Source organism: Parasteatoda tepidariorum, chromosome 10 (genome assembly GCF_982258835.1).
Source record: "Parasteatoda tepidariorum strain Cologne lab strain chromosome 10, Ptep-v5.0, whole genome shotgun sequence".
Lineage (NCBI taxonomy): Eukaryota > Metazoa > Arthropoda > Arachnida > Araneae > Theridiidae > Parasteatoda > Parasteatoda tepidariorum.
In genome coordinates, this window is record NC_141764.1 from 71,045,210 (window position 1) to 71,061,795 (window position 16,586).

At 27.8% G+C, this 16,586-nt stretch overlaps 2 protein-coding genes across 5 annotated transcripts in view; one reads left to right on the forward strand and one right to left on the reverse strand.

The window, feature by feature from the left end:
- Positions 1-9,867, reverse strand: part of LOC107444798 (uncharacterized) — a 28,369-nt gene extending 18,502 nt beyond the window's left edge. For 2 of the 4 annotated variants that reach the window (XM_071184081.2, XM_071184080.2), the window contains exons 1-7: positions 9,519-9,863; positions 6,621-6,700; positions 6,427-6,526; positions 4,819-4,893; positions 3,667-3,842; positions 2,563-2,867; positions 456-690 (exon numbers count right to left, since the gene is read on the reverse strand). In XM_071184081.2, coding sequence (XP_071040182.1) covers positions 456-690; positions 2,563-2,867; positions 3,667-3,842; positions 4,819-4,893; positions 6,427-6,526; positions 6,621-6,681 — 952 coding nt within the window. In that variant the 5' untranslated portion in view covers positions 6,682-6,700; positions 9,519-9,863. Of the gene's footprint in view, positions 1-455; positions 691-2,562; positions 2,868-3,666; positions 3,843-4,818; positions 4,894-6,426; positions 6,527-6,620; positions 6,701-9,518 lie in introns of all 4 variants that reach the window. The other 2 variants (XM_016059022.4, XM_016059021.4) reach the window with 2 other exon arrangements.
- Positions 9,868-10,165: 298 nt separating this feature from the next.
- On the forward strand, positions 10,166-11,859 carry LOC107444800 (UPF0547 protein C16orf87 homolog). The gene has a single exon (XM_016059023.4). It carries the CDS (start codon positions 10,327-10,329, stop codon positions 10,852-10,854), a length of 528 nt encoding a protein of 175 aa, XP_015914509.1. The 5' UTR covers positions 10,166-10,326; the 3' UTR covers positions 10,855-11,859.
- Positions 11,860-16,586: the final 4,727 nt, after the last annotated feature.

Sequence of the window (16,586 nt, forward strand, 5' to 3'; positions counted from 1 at the left end):
ATTTCATGGGAAAAACTTGTGTCTACTTTATTGCCAGAGATTCTTAAAAAGGGACATCCTGTTCTATTGAAAGCTATGGTTTTAAAATTTAAAGTAAATAATATTTCAGAGCAAAATTCATAAATTATACTTTTTAATTAACTTCAAAGCCAAATCACCACACATGAGTCTTGAGTATCTATATTATATAAATAAGCACAGACATAATAATTATAGAGAATATTGTTCACAATGTACTAACAAAGTTTGAAATTTAGAGAAAAGTTTTAATTTTTTTTTTAAATGTGAACAAAGAATTATTAGGTTTTATTAATTTATTTACTAACTCATGCAACTTATATCAAAATTAAGCTTAAACTAAAATTCTTAAGGGAAAAAATTCTTTAATGAATGGATAAATAAAAGCTTTAAGCACTAAACACAGAACTGTTTGACCTGTACAAAAATTACTATACCTGTAGAAGGTACTGTGTGAGGAATTACTGTTGTCCTCATAGCACCAGTGGATGATGATCTCTGCAAGCTTTTAGGTTCTAATGACTTTACCATTTCCGCCATAGAAGCTTGATGTCCTTCATGACTTACAGATTGAAGAGGACTCCTTGAAGGAGGCTTACTTGATAGCAAATTTGAAGGCATCTGATCAAAGGTTGAAAAAGTTGTCACTGTGGATGATTTCAGCATTATATGCTAAAAAAAATAGAGACAAGTTTAATCACATTGCACTATACATAATAATATTTACAAAACGCAATTGGGAAAAATTGCAACTGGCTTGTAGTAAAATTTTTAACAGGGACTACTTTTTAAAACATGCAATAACTTTTTGAGAAACTGAAAATACTAAATGAGTAAAAAGACTGTTGGTATTAATAATCAGAGGAATTTACTTTTAAGAAAGGTTTATTTCTAAAATGAAACAAAAAAATTAAGAAACAAATATAAAATAAAGTAATTTTATGAGTACCAGAAATATTCCTAAAAATTACTTTTTATTAATAAAAATATAATAATAATAATAAAACGTACATGGAGTGTACTTTTGACAAAAAAGCAGAGAGTGGCGGAGAATTTTTGCTCACACCATTATAGACAATTGGTTGCCATTGCAGCCAGCGGCAACCATTAATTTCACCTCCTAATGTTAAGAAATAAATAAGAAATAAATTAAGAAACCTTTCATCACTCTAAATATTTATGCCAACCTCTATGTCTAATTTTATATTTTTTGTCTCAGGTTTTAAAGAGAGATTAGATTGTTATTTAAAGAAAAAGTTTGTCAGCTGCAACATTAATTTAGTCAATTTTGAAATTGCATGTCAACTAAAGCGTCGTTTTATTTTGTTTATTTATTTATTATTATTTTGTTGTTGTTGTCTAGTTTAAACTAAGGATTGACTACATTTTTTTCTATTTCTTTACAACTACATATTTACTAGTTATTGTTAAAAACTATTTTTCAATATAATACATCACACTGCAGTTATTAATGTAATATAAGGATGGAAAAAATTACTTTGCTAGGCTTAAAGTAATCTAGACAATATACCTTAAATAAAAATTCAATGAATAAAGAGCACTTTGTTTTAAAAAGAAGCTAGACAGGGGCATTACTGGCTAGACATATTAACACAATTTAAATACTTTATTACAATTACAAACTTTGATTGTTGAAGTATGATTATTTGAAGTAGGTTTGGCTTACACAAATTAGAAACACACAATTCAATTTCTATTGCCATACCTTAATATGAATCATTATAAATTTATTTTAAGCATTTAAAAAATGGCACTATTAGAGTAAAAAGAGTTTCAATTCAGGAAAACTAATTCTGACATAAAAATTCAATATTGGGAGCTCAAGGCAATTTTTTCAACAAAAAAAATTTTGCTATACCAAAATTATATTGTAAATATTTCACAATAACACATTAATTAATAACAAAACATTTTAATTTAATCTACTTCACAAAAGGTTTTTTCTTCTTTCTTCTTTAAGACAATGTTTTATATTGTAAAAAAGTACATCTTGTGACAGGGTTCCCACTTAATTTCAGAAAAAAAGCTTATCTGACTTTCCCAAACATAACAGGAAAATTTAAATGAAAATCCAGACCATATTTTATCTACACCATGCAATTTTTCAGCAGAAAAGAAATTTTTAATTGTAACGTCAAATATAAGATTTTGTGAGCAAAAAGAAATTATTATTAAATGAGGTTGGAAACATGAAAGTTTCGCTGAAATGTAGAAATTTTTACAACAAATAATTGTATTAGATGTCAAAATTACTTAACTTGAATCTCAATAGCTGATTACTGTTACTGACAATTTAAAGACTGGTCATTTTTCCAGACATATTAAGAATTTTCTACGTTTTTATAAAAAATTGCAACTTTCCTCTGCTTTTAAGTCAAAATAAAATTTACTGACTCTGACTACTCCAGGTTTTACATGTCCTCCCCTGACTAAATTAAAATTTGTGAATCCCGAAAAAATAGGAAGTGTTTACAGTTAAATTAATATTTAAATAATAAGTTCAACTTTTTACTGAATATTCACCTTTGTAGAAGACTTAACAGGAGATACTAAAGAGGGTACATGTGCCATAGGAGGAATTTTAGAGGAAATATAATCCGACAAAGAAGTGGGTTCAGGCGAAATCTCATTTCCAGTAGCAGGATGAATTTCAGCAGTTGGTGTTTCAGAACATGGGGATGTTTCCATACTTTGAAAGTCAGGGCTGTCAAACGCTTGAACATGAGGGTACTGACACTCTATTGCTTGCAATTTATTGGGAGGTATAGAGGGATCAGGAGGCAGATCTTTTCTCTTACGGCTCGCCATTGTTTCAATTCCATTGCTGACTGTTAAAAAGAAGAAGAAAATTACAAAATGCTTTAACATGAAAATTTTATTTTTCTTTGGGAACTTTAAGAATATTAAAAATTATTAAATTAAAACAGAAAATTTTTTCAAAATCATACTCAATTTTAAAAATCGACAGTACTGATAAAAATTACAAATGATTAAAACATTTAGAAAAGAAATAAAACTGCATTATTGTAATTTATATTTTCTTTAAATAATAACAATGTGACTTAATTACAAACATCTTTGAAACCTAATTTATGTCTTTACTGCAATCAGTGGTCTGCTTAGGTTTATCTGAGAGGTTAGGTTTATCTTGTGAAAATTTAGACATAATTTGTGAAAATAAAAAATCAACACAAAATTATGATAAAAATATGGATTTATCGTTTCTTACGAGACATAAAATACAATTTTAAGAAAAAGTATTTTGAAGTTGAATTTGTGAAGATACCGCTAAACGGTAGTAAATTTTGCTTGGACAGACCCCTGGCAATAAATATTTTAAATTAGAACATTTATCAGAGGTTTCCACTTTTGCATTTTTGGTGGTTCAAATTTTTCATACTTATATTTTATTACTTTTTTATAATTTTTTATTATTTATTACTAATTTAATAATTTTAACTACTTTATTACTAATTTCTTATTACTTTTTTATATTTAACTGAATCAAACGTTTGTTTAAATTTAGTGAAAAAGTTGACGAAAATTTTACCATGAGTACGAGCCCAAAACATTTTTTCAATAAACGAGCCCGACGCGGGCTAAACGCATCTCATCTCTAGTACTCACTCTCTCTTAATCCAGTTCTGCCAGGTAATGGCAAGGAAGCATTCTTTGTAGCTTGAGCATTAGCAGCTGAATTTGCAATATCAGTGAACACAGTTTGAGGTGCAAGGCGCTGCATTAGAGGTACTACACGCCTTCCTTCTATGGACCACTCAGCAGAAGTATTTGCTCCATATAACCTGAAAGTACAAGTCTTTAATGTAATGAAGTTTGCACCAACTATAATTATTACAGAGAGAAAAAAATCCTTTGCATCTTTATTTGGTGGCTCTGTAAGAAGACACACTTATTATTTCTTTGGATACATAGGAAGTTCATTAGATTCAAGTCTGGTGAATAAGGTAGCCACTATAACAAGCTTGAAAATTTTTTTAAGTAGATTAAAAATATTTGATTTTAAACTTAGTCTAAGATATTTCTTGTCATCTTGTATAGCACAATAAATAAGTTCATACCTACACAAAAAAATTAAGGTTTGTTTCCAAATTGTATAAACATGTGATTCATAAACTGTTAAAGTAAATATAGAACATGGGGAAAATATAAAATGGGAATTTTTCACGGGTTTTAAAAGCTTTTAATTGGCAGAACTAAATTCTGTAAAAGTTACATAAATTGTTAAGTAGTTGCCATCACTAAAAAAAAAGTACTATTTTGCATAGAACATGTTTTTCAATGTGCTAAGCTAATTTCAATTATACAAAATCAAAGCAAAAAGTAATAGATATAAACAAAGAGAAGAAAATTGGTCATAAATAATAAAGGTATACAAATAATTTTTAACATTCACATCACAGCCCAGGCCAAAATTAACAAATTATTTACAGCAGATACCTCCAAAGCTAAAATATTATCACAATGAAATGCAAATATTCAAATAAAATAAAGGCTGTTGCAGATATAATTATAATGCAGTTGCAATTTTAATTCATAGCAATTTATAATGAGTGACAATTTTAGTTCTATTAGATTTTACTATAACTATGAATTGTAAAAAATTCAGAGATAACTCTTTTCCTTTTTGAATAAAGAATTATTTATATTAATTAATTTATATTTATACTAAATACTATTTATACTAAATTATTTATACTTATGTATAATGATTATTAATAAAGAACAACTTTGAAAGACAAACAAATTACTTTCTTTTACCTTTCAGCAACTGTATTTAAATGTTCATCATTGACCGCTCGCCTAATCTCTGCACGGTGACGCTCCATAGATATGCTGAAAGATTAGAATTTAAATTAGAAATATTGTCAATTCCTGAAGCCTATGTCCATAGCTGGAATAACATTATTTGATAAATAATTATCATCTCTTTGTCTATCTATTGTCTTCAATGACAGCGAATGAAGCTTTTAATCAGGTTAAAACTAAGTGTTTCAGTTTTTTGGAGTTATTTATTTAATGCTCTAACAGTTACCAAATACAGAATATAAAGCTTTGATGCAAAATATGCTGTAATGAATTTTTTTTCTTTATGTTTTAGCAAAATTTGAAATAATTTGAATTAATAGTAATTCATAAATGTAAATTCAAAAAACTGATCACTCTAGCTTTTTAGATGTCAATTGAACAGAGAATTTTATTATAAATATAGCTGAACCTCAACATTGCAAATTCAGAGGAGACACTAAAAAGTTCATAATATCGAAAATTAAATAATTTTCACAATTTAGTCGACGCACTGATTTGTATAAACATTTTAAAAGTTGTATGATATGCACTTATAACAAAAAAAACAGCTATTTCAAAAGAGTTCATAAAGGCGGAAATGGCCCCTTTGCAAAATTCTAATTCTAAAAAACGGCTCCTTCACAAAATTCTAATCAAGTAAGGAATAAAATTCAAGTACCATTTTTATAGGCATAATTAAAAATATAAAATGGAGTTTTTTTAAAAATGTATTTTATCAAATTACAGCATATACTTATTTTGAAATATTTTTGGTTTTAAACTATTACAGTGATAGGTAAATCTGAATGTTTTTCATGAATAAAGAATTTTTCCTTAAATATAATTTTCATTTTTTCAAAAATGAGCTCCAAAAAAATAAAACTTTGATTGACTTCTGCTTGAAACTAAGTCAATACCTTCTCTTTTTCATTTTAAAGTTCTTCTCTTTCATCATCTTTCTTCTCATATAAATCTCCTGACGTTGTAAACTCTTTTAATGTTCTTTCCAATTACCCAAAACTTTAACATTGTCTACACTAACTTTTCAGTTTCTTTTGTATTCATCAAATAAACAATTACCTTACCATATCTATGCACACCTCTTGTATGTCTACTTACATAGCAATTGCTTTCTGATTAGAGTTCCAAGAAGTGATTCATACAATTATTAAAGAAAAATTTTTCAGAAACTGAATTCAAAAAAGAATTTTAAATTCTCCAGAAATTATGCAAAAAAAAAAAAAAAAAAATTGGTGACCAAAAATATTTTGCGAAATTGAAGATTATTAAAAAAAGAGGTTTTTTATTAGCAGCATAGAGACCTTACTTTTTTTTGTGATATCGAAAAAGTCATGTTATCAAACAATGCGAAGATATCGTGGTTCAACTGTATATAAACAAATGAAACTTTAATCAAGAATTTAAATTAAAAAGAGAAAATAATAAAGTGATCAGAACTGTGCAAAAATAAATTCACATTTCCATTAAATTGAATCAAACATAAGAATAGTTTCTTGAATAAAAGAACTGACATTGAAGTACAAACAATAAACTATAGATTATACCTTAAATGATTCTTACCTCAGCACATTACAGAGTTCTTGCAATATTTTTCTTTTATCTTTTGTCAAAAAGCCTTGTGCACGAAAGGCATTAATGATTGCTGCATATGCTTCCAGCTCTAAAAGAGGAATTCATTTTAATTTCCAATTTTAAAGCAATATAATAATGAAAAGAATTATTACTTTTAGATATGAAGTGTTAAAAAACTATACCTAAACTACGTAATAACCTCTTGCACTCATCATCAGTATAATCAACTATCATAGGCCACATCTTGATAACTTCAGTAAGTCTGAAAGAAAGTAGTAAAAAGTTAATGTTTCAGTAAACATTAATAAATATAATTAATATTAAACAGTAAAATGGCAGACAAAGTAGAAAATAACTATTTCTTTTGTTTTAATAAATAATAAACACTATAAATAATGCAAAAAAAATTGGTTTACATAGCGAAACAGTATAAGAAATGATTTGTGCAGAAAATGAAGTACAATTAACAGCACACATACAGAAAATGTTAGAGGTGACCAAAATAAGGTTATTAGGATTTGGCATTACTTTGCTATAGGGGTGTAAAACCTGTGGCCCCCTGGCTGTGATAGAGTGGCACACATAAGCGCTTGAACATAATTAAAAAAAAAAAAACTTATACATATTAGAAATAAGATTGGCTTAGCCTGAACCCAACACAGGCTTGTTTATTTTTATTAAATGAAGTTTTGAAAGTTTAAAAAAACGGACACGTGATAAAGTTTTGATACTTTTTTACTACTTTTAAACAAACATTTAGCTCAGTTATTAAGCAAAAAAAAAGAAAAATTTATAAGGTACAAAAAATTAAAGACCTGCTACTTCTGTTTGATGCTTTTGTTTTTTGCTTAAAATTAAGATGTTTAGCTTAAGATTTTGATCCTATTTTTTAAATTTTTGCTTTAGTCATTTTTGTTTTAGTCATTTTGGAGTTTCCGTCGATAGTACACCAGGCACATACGTCATTCCCTGACAAGTTGAAATGAGAGAAATACAGTTAGAGTAATTAAGGTGAACTTACAGTATTCAAATGGCACAGTCAGAGATTATATTCAGTTTTTAGTATTTTAAAGAAATATTTTGCATTTTATTAATATAACCGTTTTGGATATTATTAATTTATAATTTTGTAATTTTCATTTGTTATTGTTTATTTTTAAAGATTAGTTATCCTCACGAAGGACAGAAGAAATTATCCAACATACATCTCAGGGTCAGGTGGATCAGAAATGTTTTAGTCATAACTTTAAAAACTGCTTAATTTGTGCAAATTCTGCTATAAATCTGAAAGGTTTTCTGATCGCTTCTCCTACTTCACAATAAACATAATTGTACCAAGTTTGGTAGGGAAAATAGTTGTAGTATTGAAACAAAACAATTCAATGCAAAATCAAGTTTAAATGGTAGTACAGTTAAAATTGGTTTGATATAGAATACATCAATAAAATTTCAAATCACTTATTTTCATCAAAAAAAAATTTTGTGGTTATTTAATGGAAAAGTAAAAGAGTGAATAATGGAAAAATAAAGAATGTAATATTTATTATCCTATTCGTGTGGGAAAAAGTTTTATTTTGAAAAAAAAAATTTTTTTTATGTATTACTATTTCTCTTATTATTTATTAAAGCACAATTTTAAACATAAATATATGCCAAGTTAATTTAAAATTCTATAAATAAGAATCCCAAAAGCAAGGAAAATCTAGTAGTCCAATAGGACTACCAAGGTATTCATTTAATGGTTCAAAAACTTAATATGGTAGACAAACTTGAAAAAAAAATAAAACTTTACAATAGCGTTGTTAAATTACATGGAAGACACGGTTGAATTTTAATTAAATTAAAACAACCAATTTCAAGCATTTCTTCTTGAGACGCAAGAAAATTTGGTATCAGGCATCATATGAAGACAAATGCATGGAATTCAATGTAAAAAAACAATTATTTGTTGCTAATTCATAATTTTCCAAACATACTTCAAGACAAAAAATTTGTCTCCCGTGCGTATGATTTTAGCTACATTTATAGAACATTTGGCGACAATGGTACATACTGTCGAGAACTCAATATATTCGACAAATTTCCTCTCAGGCTTGTGTTGCACTATTTAACAAATTAAAATAAAATAACTTATATCCACGGCCACCACCTGAGTAAATTCAATACCATAAAAAAAATTTATTAATTTTCAAAACACTGTGTATTATAGGGACAAAAAGTATGTTATTAAAGTAAGAGTACCAACTGATTTTTCATGAAGGTACATCTTGTTTCAGTTTAAAAAAGAAAAAAAAAAGAGCTGTGAAAAATCACTTAAAATTTAAGTAGTAATAAATGTTATCTAACTTTCAAATTAGAACATAATGTTACAGGAGTAACCTTAGAAATTAATATAAGTAAATAAAAATTCTTTTATTTAGATACAAATTATATTTTTACAAAAGCTGGTATAAGTTTCCCCTCTTAACTACTGTTCTTTAATAAATAGAAAATAAAAATTTAAATACACAAAGAATGAGGTAAAAAATTTCCTGTAAGAGCTCACTTCAAGAAATTCAATGAACACAAATTTATTAACAAACACAAATAAATAAACCAAATTAATATTGTACACAGCTTGATAAATCAAAAAAGTAATATAAAAATAAATAAGGCAAATTATTGTTATTAGTAATAAAATACCACAGAGAATATGTTATTCATTAGGGTAATGAGAAGGAAGAACCAATATTTCAAAGGAAATAAGTATATTAGCATATTTTACAGATGATTAAAACAAATAACTATACTTCGTCTGGGTTGTGTAAAGCAGTATAAATAGCGATCAATAACTACACCAAAGGGAAGCCATTTAATGTATGTCATACGAGAATGAAAATTTTAAATTGAAAATTTGTGACACACAAACTTCCATTCAAAGCAAATTGTTGACAAAACTTTAAAAAAAAAAGGCTACAAAATGAATAACTAACAAACAAAACGATGCAAGCTCCAATCATGCAAGTAGGGGGTCATTTTAGCGGGAGAAATATCCTTCAACAAAAGATGCGATTACAACGATTTAATACACATATTTATACCTGATAACAAATGTTATTGAACACTGCTCAGAGTCAAATTAGTAAAATTTGACTGTAATATGTAAAATGTTATGATGAAAACATGAAAGAGTGCGACGTACTATATTACTAGCTTTGACATCGCATTTAATAACACATATAAGAAACATCTAAAATCTACACTTTTCTAAGCAAACACGGGAAATCGGTGAACTTTATATTTAGAACAGATTGTTGAAAAGTGTACAGCATTAACTGCATTTTAAATAATGAGTCTCCTTTTTAAAATAAAACCAATAAAATTAATAACAATTTAAGTAGACTCTACAGTATTTAATAACTTTAAATTTTGTCGACTGCGGTTGCAGGTAAATAGAAATGTGTGAATGTATTAAATTTTAAATATCTGCGAATAATTTCAAAAAAATGGAAATAAATTATAAGAAAGCAAATCAAACATAATGTTAAAAATATTAAATCTAACAGAATCATGTAAAGCAAAAAATAATGGCCAATTTATAATATTTCAAAAAAAAACTTCTTTTATCGATTGAAAAAGCTAGAAAATTACTCCTGAAATTTTGAAAAAAATTATTATTAGAATAACTTTTTCTATTTTTAAGGATTTTAATTATTTTTCAAAGATTAACTTAAATGCAATTTATTTATTTAGTACCTACGATTGGCAATGACTGTTACAAAACCGAAAACAATAATATTCTCAATTTGTGAATTTCCATTAACAATAAATATTAATCAGAAATGATTAATTTATACCCATTAATGAATATTGGGTAATTATACCTATATTAATTTAAAGCTGATTATCATGGTTACTAAACAATGCCCTAAGTGTCAACAACATGTTCCCGTAGCTTGCAAAGCCTGTCCGTGCGGACATGTATTTTTTGTAGCAAGACGACCTATCAGTATACACAAAACAGGTACAACGGAAGAAGGGGAAGTAAAAAGACGTCGTACGGAGCGTACAAAAAGGGAAAGACCAGATTATTTTAACTCCCTCCAAATTGAAAATGAACTGAAAAAGATGAAAAACTTGCAAAAAACTCGGAAGAAAAATGAAAATTCCAATGAAAAAGATGGTGAAGGCTCAAACAGTGAAGAAGGAGTCGATACAAGTACTCGAACTAGAGCTGGCAACTTGAACTCCAAAAATCGTAAGCGAGGACGTCCTAAGAAGAATACTTCTCAGAATAAATCAGATTCGAAAAATTCCGAGAAAGAGGATGAAGTTGATATGTTTGCTAATCTTCCTAAAGAAAAAGAACTACAATTTAGCATAATTCTTGCTGAAATTAATCGCAAAATACTATTGCAACAGTTTAAACCAGACTGACTAAGTTGTTGAATTTTTATGTATATATATGTATATGAATGTGATTGTGTTTGTTTTAAAATAATACAAATAATAATTGTTGTTTTGCGTAATGCAATATCCTAGCATTAATGAATGTTAATAAATGGTATATAATTAATCAAACTTTCTAAACATTTCTCTTGTTGTTGTCTACTTCTTTCGAATTTCATAATATGTTCTGCAAAATACTCTTAACTCAAAATTTTAATATTGACCTTTTAGTGTATATAATAATAACGAATTTTCAGTTTCTGTTAATAATTAATTTATCAATCGAAACTATTATTCAAGGTTATTTAAGATAATTATTTAGTAAACTGAAGATCTTGAATTTTTATAATAATTATTCATTTGATACTGTGGCTAACCAAAAAAGTAACTCATTTTATTATATCTATATTTTGTTTATTGATAGATGTTCTTAGTTTTGTTTGGGTCACTTTTTGAAATGGATTATGTTTCATCCAATGGGTATACTTTAAAGGTACATGTGAATAAAGCAGGAATTTATAGGAACGTAAATCGACATAAACTATATGAACAAGAACTTTCTTAAGTAGCAAAACAAACCTGTGTTCATTACTATATTTTACTTATGTTCCATTTTACTAATATTTCTTTCACAAGTAACTATATAATACGTAATTCAATAAAAATGCAGGAATTTTAACTTGACAAAGTCATTTGGTGTAAACTGATAATTTCTTTTAATTTTCAGTTAACTGGACATTACCGAAAGCCTATCAAACAGCTTATACCTACACCTAAATAAAAAAAACAATGATTATCATTTATGGCTCTTTTTAGTTTATTGGATGCAAGGAAATTCAACTTTATATTTTTTCTATTCTGTTTATTTTTTTTTTTTTGTGTGTGTGAACCTCCATTTTGTCCAGCATTTAAATAATAAAAAGTTGGCAGAGTTCTAAATTTTTTAAGATGTTTTGTGTGCATATGGCTGATTAAAAAATACCTAATTTATTACATATGTATGTTATTTGTTTATTTATAGATGGTCTTTGTTTTGATTGCCTCACTTTTTAAAATGGTTTTTAGATATAGCCTAAAATTGGTATTTTCCAAATAGGTCAAAATCTAGGTAAGTATCGAAAAATCCACTTTGTGCTGAATTTTTAAGCACGGCTCAGTTGGCATAAATTTAATGAGATTGTAATTTAAATAATGGAATTTTTTTCTTTTTGGATGCTGATTATTTAGATATATTTTAAAAATATTTTAACAAAAAAACTAGCTCCATCCTAAAAAAAAAAAACTCTTTATATTTAAAAACAGATTCAATTTCATCACTTTTATGTTCCATAAGAAAATCATGAAATTCAAATCTATAAATTTAACTAAGTCTTTCCCTAAATTAAGGAAGATGAAAAGCATTGTCCCAAAATTAAGCAATGTTTTTGGCATTTTGATAGAATCTAGTTTTTAAAAAAATTAGTTGTACCTGTAAAAGACTTCAAAACATTAACTCAAAAGCTTTTAATTGGAGTACTTAGAAATGTTTTTATTGGAAAATTATTTCCATAACTATATTAAGTCAAGAAAAATAAGGTTTGCGTGTAAAAAAAAATCTCTTGTTTCTTACCTTATCATTTTTGTTTATATTATAGTATAACAGCTAGGTAATGTCTATTGTTTATATCATAAATGTATCGTGTACATCCATATAAATTGAGTAAGTGAATACTACTTTTTTTTTAATATGAAAAAGACCGGTAAGTTTTTTTGACACAAAAATATATTCTCTATTAATCTCTTTGGTTTCATGATTTATGAAATATGTTTTTGATAGAAAAGGTTCGAACCACATAATAAGTTTCAGGGATGAGATTCTTCCGCGGATTCGCGGATTTCCGCTTTTTTTCAGATTTTTCCATTTTTCCCGCTAATTTCCGCTGAAATTTTTTTTTTGCCCAAGTTAAAATGTTTTATGAGGAATTTAATTTTCCGCGGAGGGAAATTGTTGAAGTCCCTTTTCCTCCCTCTGAAGTTTCTCTAAAAATCATTTCCTTGGGATAAAACTGGTTGACCTTTATACAGGGATGAGATTTTATTTGTCTCTCGAATTTCAGCCTTTTTATCAAAAACTCCGATTCTCTAAAAGTTTCGTTTTTTTAAATAAATGTCCCGTTTTTTTTAAATTCAGTCATTGAAGTAAAATAATTATATTTATTTACGATTTTCAAAGATAAACAGAAAATTCAATCTACGCCCTAGCTGCTAACCCTTCCGCATTTTTACTCATTTTAGCTATTTTCTCCGATTTCACGCACAGAAAATAAGATTTTCCGTATTTTTTATCCGTCGACTGGATAGCTCGTATTTTCGTAATTCAGATCTCGATTTTCATTCACGCGATTTTAATATCAATCATCGATTTTCGTATTTACCTGATTTAAAAGTTGCACATTGCGATTCTTATTTACGCTATTTAAATATCGTATATTATGATTCTTATTTATGACATTTAAAAATCCAATATCGTGTTTTGTATTTATGCATTTTTAAAATTTCGATTTTATTATCAAATCTCGATTTTCGTATTTACCTGATTTAAAAGTTGAACGTTGCGATTCTTATTCAGGCGATTTAAATATTGTACAGTGCGATTCTTACTTACGAGATTTAAAAAATCAATATCGCGATTTGTATTTACGAGCTTTTAAAGCCCTATGTAGCAATTCGTATTCACGTGAGCTTAAAATCCAATATCATGATTCGTTTTTGTTGTTGTAATATCGCGCGATTTAAAAATTATGCATCGTGATCAAAAAATTAAAAAATCATGATTTGTATTTTCGCATTTTTTAAATTCGATGTAGAGTTTCATATTTACGTGATTTAAAAGTCTCATATCGGGATTTATGGTTTACAAGTTTAAAAATCGCACTTTTTTGTCAAATTTTTGTTTATATATATATATATATATTTTTTTTTTCTTTCTTTTTTTTCCCTTTTTGTTTGTTTTTTGGATTTCCTCTTTTTTACTTTCTGACTACTCTCATCCCTGTAAGTTTTAATAGCCAAAAGATAAACTGATGTTTCATAATGGCAGATCTTGATTTTACCTGATTAAAAACTTAATTCCCTTCAAAAATATTTAAATAGGAAATAACAGTGGACATGTTTGAGTGCTCAAAAGCAGGTGCCCAATTTCAAGACTTGCCAGAGATGAATGAGAAGAAACAAAAGTGATTTTAAAAATAAAAAATAAAAATTGCCAACGAAAAATGAAAAAATAAGTATGAGAAGCAAAACTACTAGAAAAACCACAGTAGCCAGGGGAGAAAAAAGATGTTGTTGATGAAACACAAAATAAGAAAGTCCACAGTGGCAGAGTGGAGAAAATCAGGGTAAAATGCATTTCCATGTGCCATGGAGAGGTAATGCGGAACTAATTAATTAAGATAGTTATTAAGAACATAATTTAAGACCTTGATATATTTTGAATCCAGAAATATAGTAAATTTAATAGTGATAATAGAAATTTAGATAGAATAGTCAGAAATTTAGGCGAAAAGTATAGATATCAGGAATCACAAATTAATATTTTAGTAAGAAAAGCACAAAAACGCTATTGAAATCTGTCAAATCATTTGTGAGGATAGTGGGCTAAAAAACATCAAAACCAGTTTGACTGCCTCATGCTATTTTGAGGTTTTACTATAATCGCATCTCCTTTGTTTCCTCTAGTAAAGAAACAGATTTTAATGTGTTCAGTCCTAATTTTCTTTTTAGGGATTCATTAGATTTCAATATTGTATTTTTTTTTTTCTCTTAAATATTTTTAGCCCCTAATGTGCATATATATATATATATTTTCATTATTAATAGCTTTCGATACTAAAACTTATTTCTAATTTCACTGATCGGCCAATTTTTTTTTCTGTTTGGTACAAATATCAAATAAAAATGTATGTACAGTGAAACCCCGTTATAGTGAACTTCCGGATATAGTGAACATATAATATTAATATTTGCGGATATAGTGAACCAAAAGAATAGAGGAAATTGAATATTATGAACTTTTTTCTGTCTTCGACTGATTTTTTTTTTCCTTCATTTTTTGGTAATTTTGAAATTTCTTCATAAAATACATATACCGATTTTTAAAATCTATTGTTTGGAATGTAGTCGTAAGCATTTTTCTTGTTTTCTTCTATTTCAGTTTCCCATCCTTAATTTTTTGTACGTAAGACGAAGAGTAATAAAAAATAAAAGTTAACACATTTTTTGTTACTACATATTGTTTTTTAATCATTTTTGTATTTCTTTTTATTGGTCATTTATTTAAATAATGTGTAATAACAGGAAGCAGTTCGGAAAAATTAGTCAAGATTTTTTGCAATACTGATATAGTTAACTCCCGGTTACAGTGAACAGAAATTTGGGCCCCTTGAAGGTTCACTATAGCGGTGTTTGACTGTATATTTAAAGCGAGTTATAAATAAAAAATATTCATTAATTTGAAAAAGTTTCAAGTGAATAACGTGATGCAGAAAAATATAAAATATTCATGTTTTGATCTAGTTTATGTTAGCGTTATTTGTACTCTGCTTTTAGCATGTTATAAACAAAATAAGACTTTTCTTCGAAATTTTCTAGAAAATATGGCACCTATTTTTCCCTTTCAAATGCATGAGACGGTGCAAAAAAATATAGCTAATTCACTAGGTGTTCACTAGTTTATGTTAGTGTTAAATATGCTCTTAATTTCGCATGTTTTGGACAAAATTAGATTTTTGACAGCTTTTCTACAAATATTTCTAGAGATATATGCTCGTTTTCAAAAAATATGAAGCCTATTTTTTTCATTTGAAAAAAGTTTTAAATAAATCATTTAGCCTCCTAGTCTGTGTTAGCTAGCGTTAAACATATTCAGATCGCGTATTTTAGACAAAATAGTTTTTTTTTTTATATATATATATATTTTGGCATATATACTTGCTCTCGGGAGAATTTGGACGCTCATTTTTTTTTAAATAAAAAATTCGCAAATCGTTCGATTGTTACGTTAGCGTTAAATATACTTCGGATTTCGAGTGTTTCGGAGAGAAATAAAATTTTTTGTTAATATTTCCAGAAATATGTGCGTGTTTTTGGAAAATATGACACCAAATTTGAATAAGGTTTTTTTATTAATGAAATGGTGCAGAAAAATATTAAAAATTCCCTTAGTGGGTGGGGGGGCTCTAGCTTAAGTTAATGCTTTGTACACATTATATTATTATATAACCAGCGTTGAGCAGCCGATCCAATGACTATCAATGTTTAACTCCGAAGTCTTGAAATTTTTAACACAACCCAGAAGTACAGGGAACTCTGGATCAAGCATTGGGATAAACTAGCTTCATGGAGGACTTTTTGATGGAACTTACCCGCATTTACGTAACATAAAGAGGAAAAGAAGGTTAGCCCGACGACAAGGGGATTCTAACCCATGATCCTTCTACAGCTGACTTTATCTTACGTCTCAATGAGGTCGGTGCTGGCCGAGAGCAGAATTCGAACCAACCAGCCACAGCTGAGATTCGAACCTGGTCACCTCAGTGGAAGGCGAACGCTCTATCTCCTGAGCCACCGCAGCTCACTCTTTAGATTTACTGTATATTTTGGGAAAAATAAGATTTCTCTAAAAATTATTATAAAGATTTCTGGAGTCGCGATGGCTCAGGGGATAGAGCGTTCGCCTTCCA

Bases quoted from the DNA above. Each gene is read 5' to 3' on its own strand.
- LOC107444800 (XM_016059023.4), top strand. From the start codon at position 10,327: ATGGTTACTAAACAATGCCCTAAGTGTCAACAACATGTTCCCGTAGCT.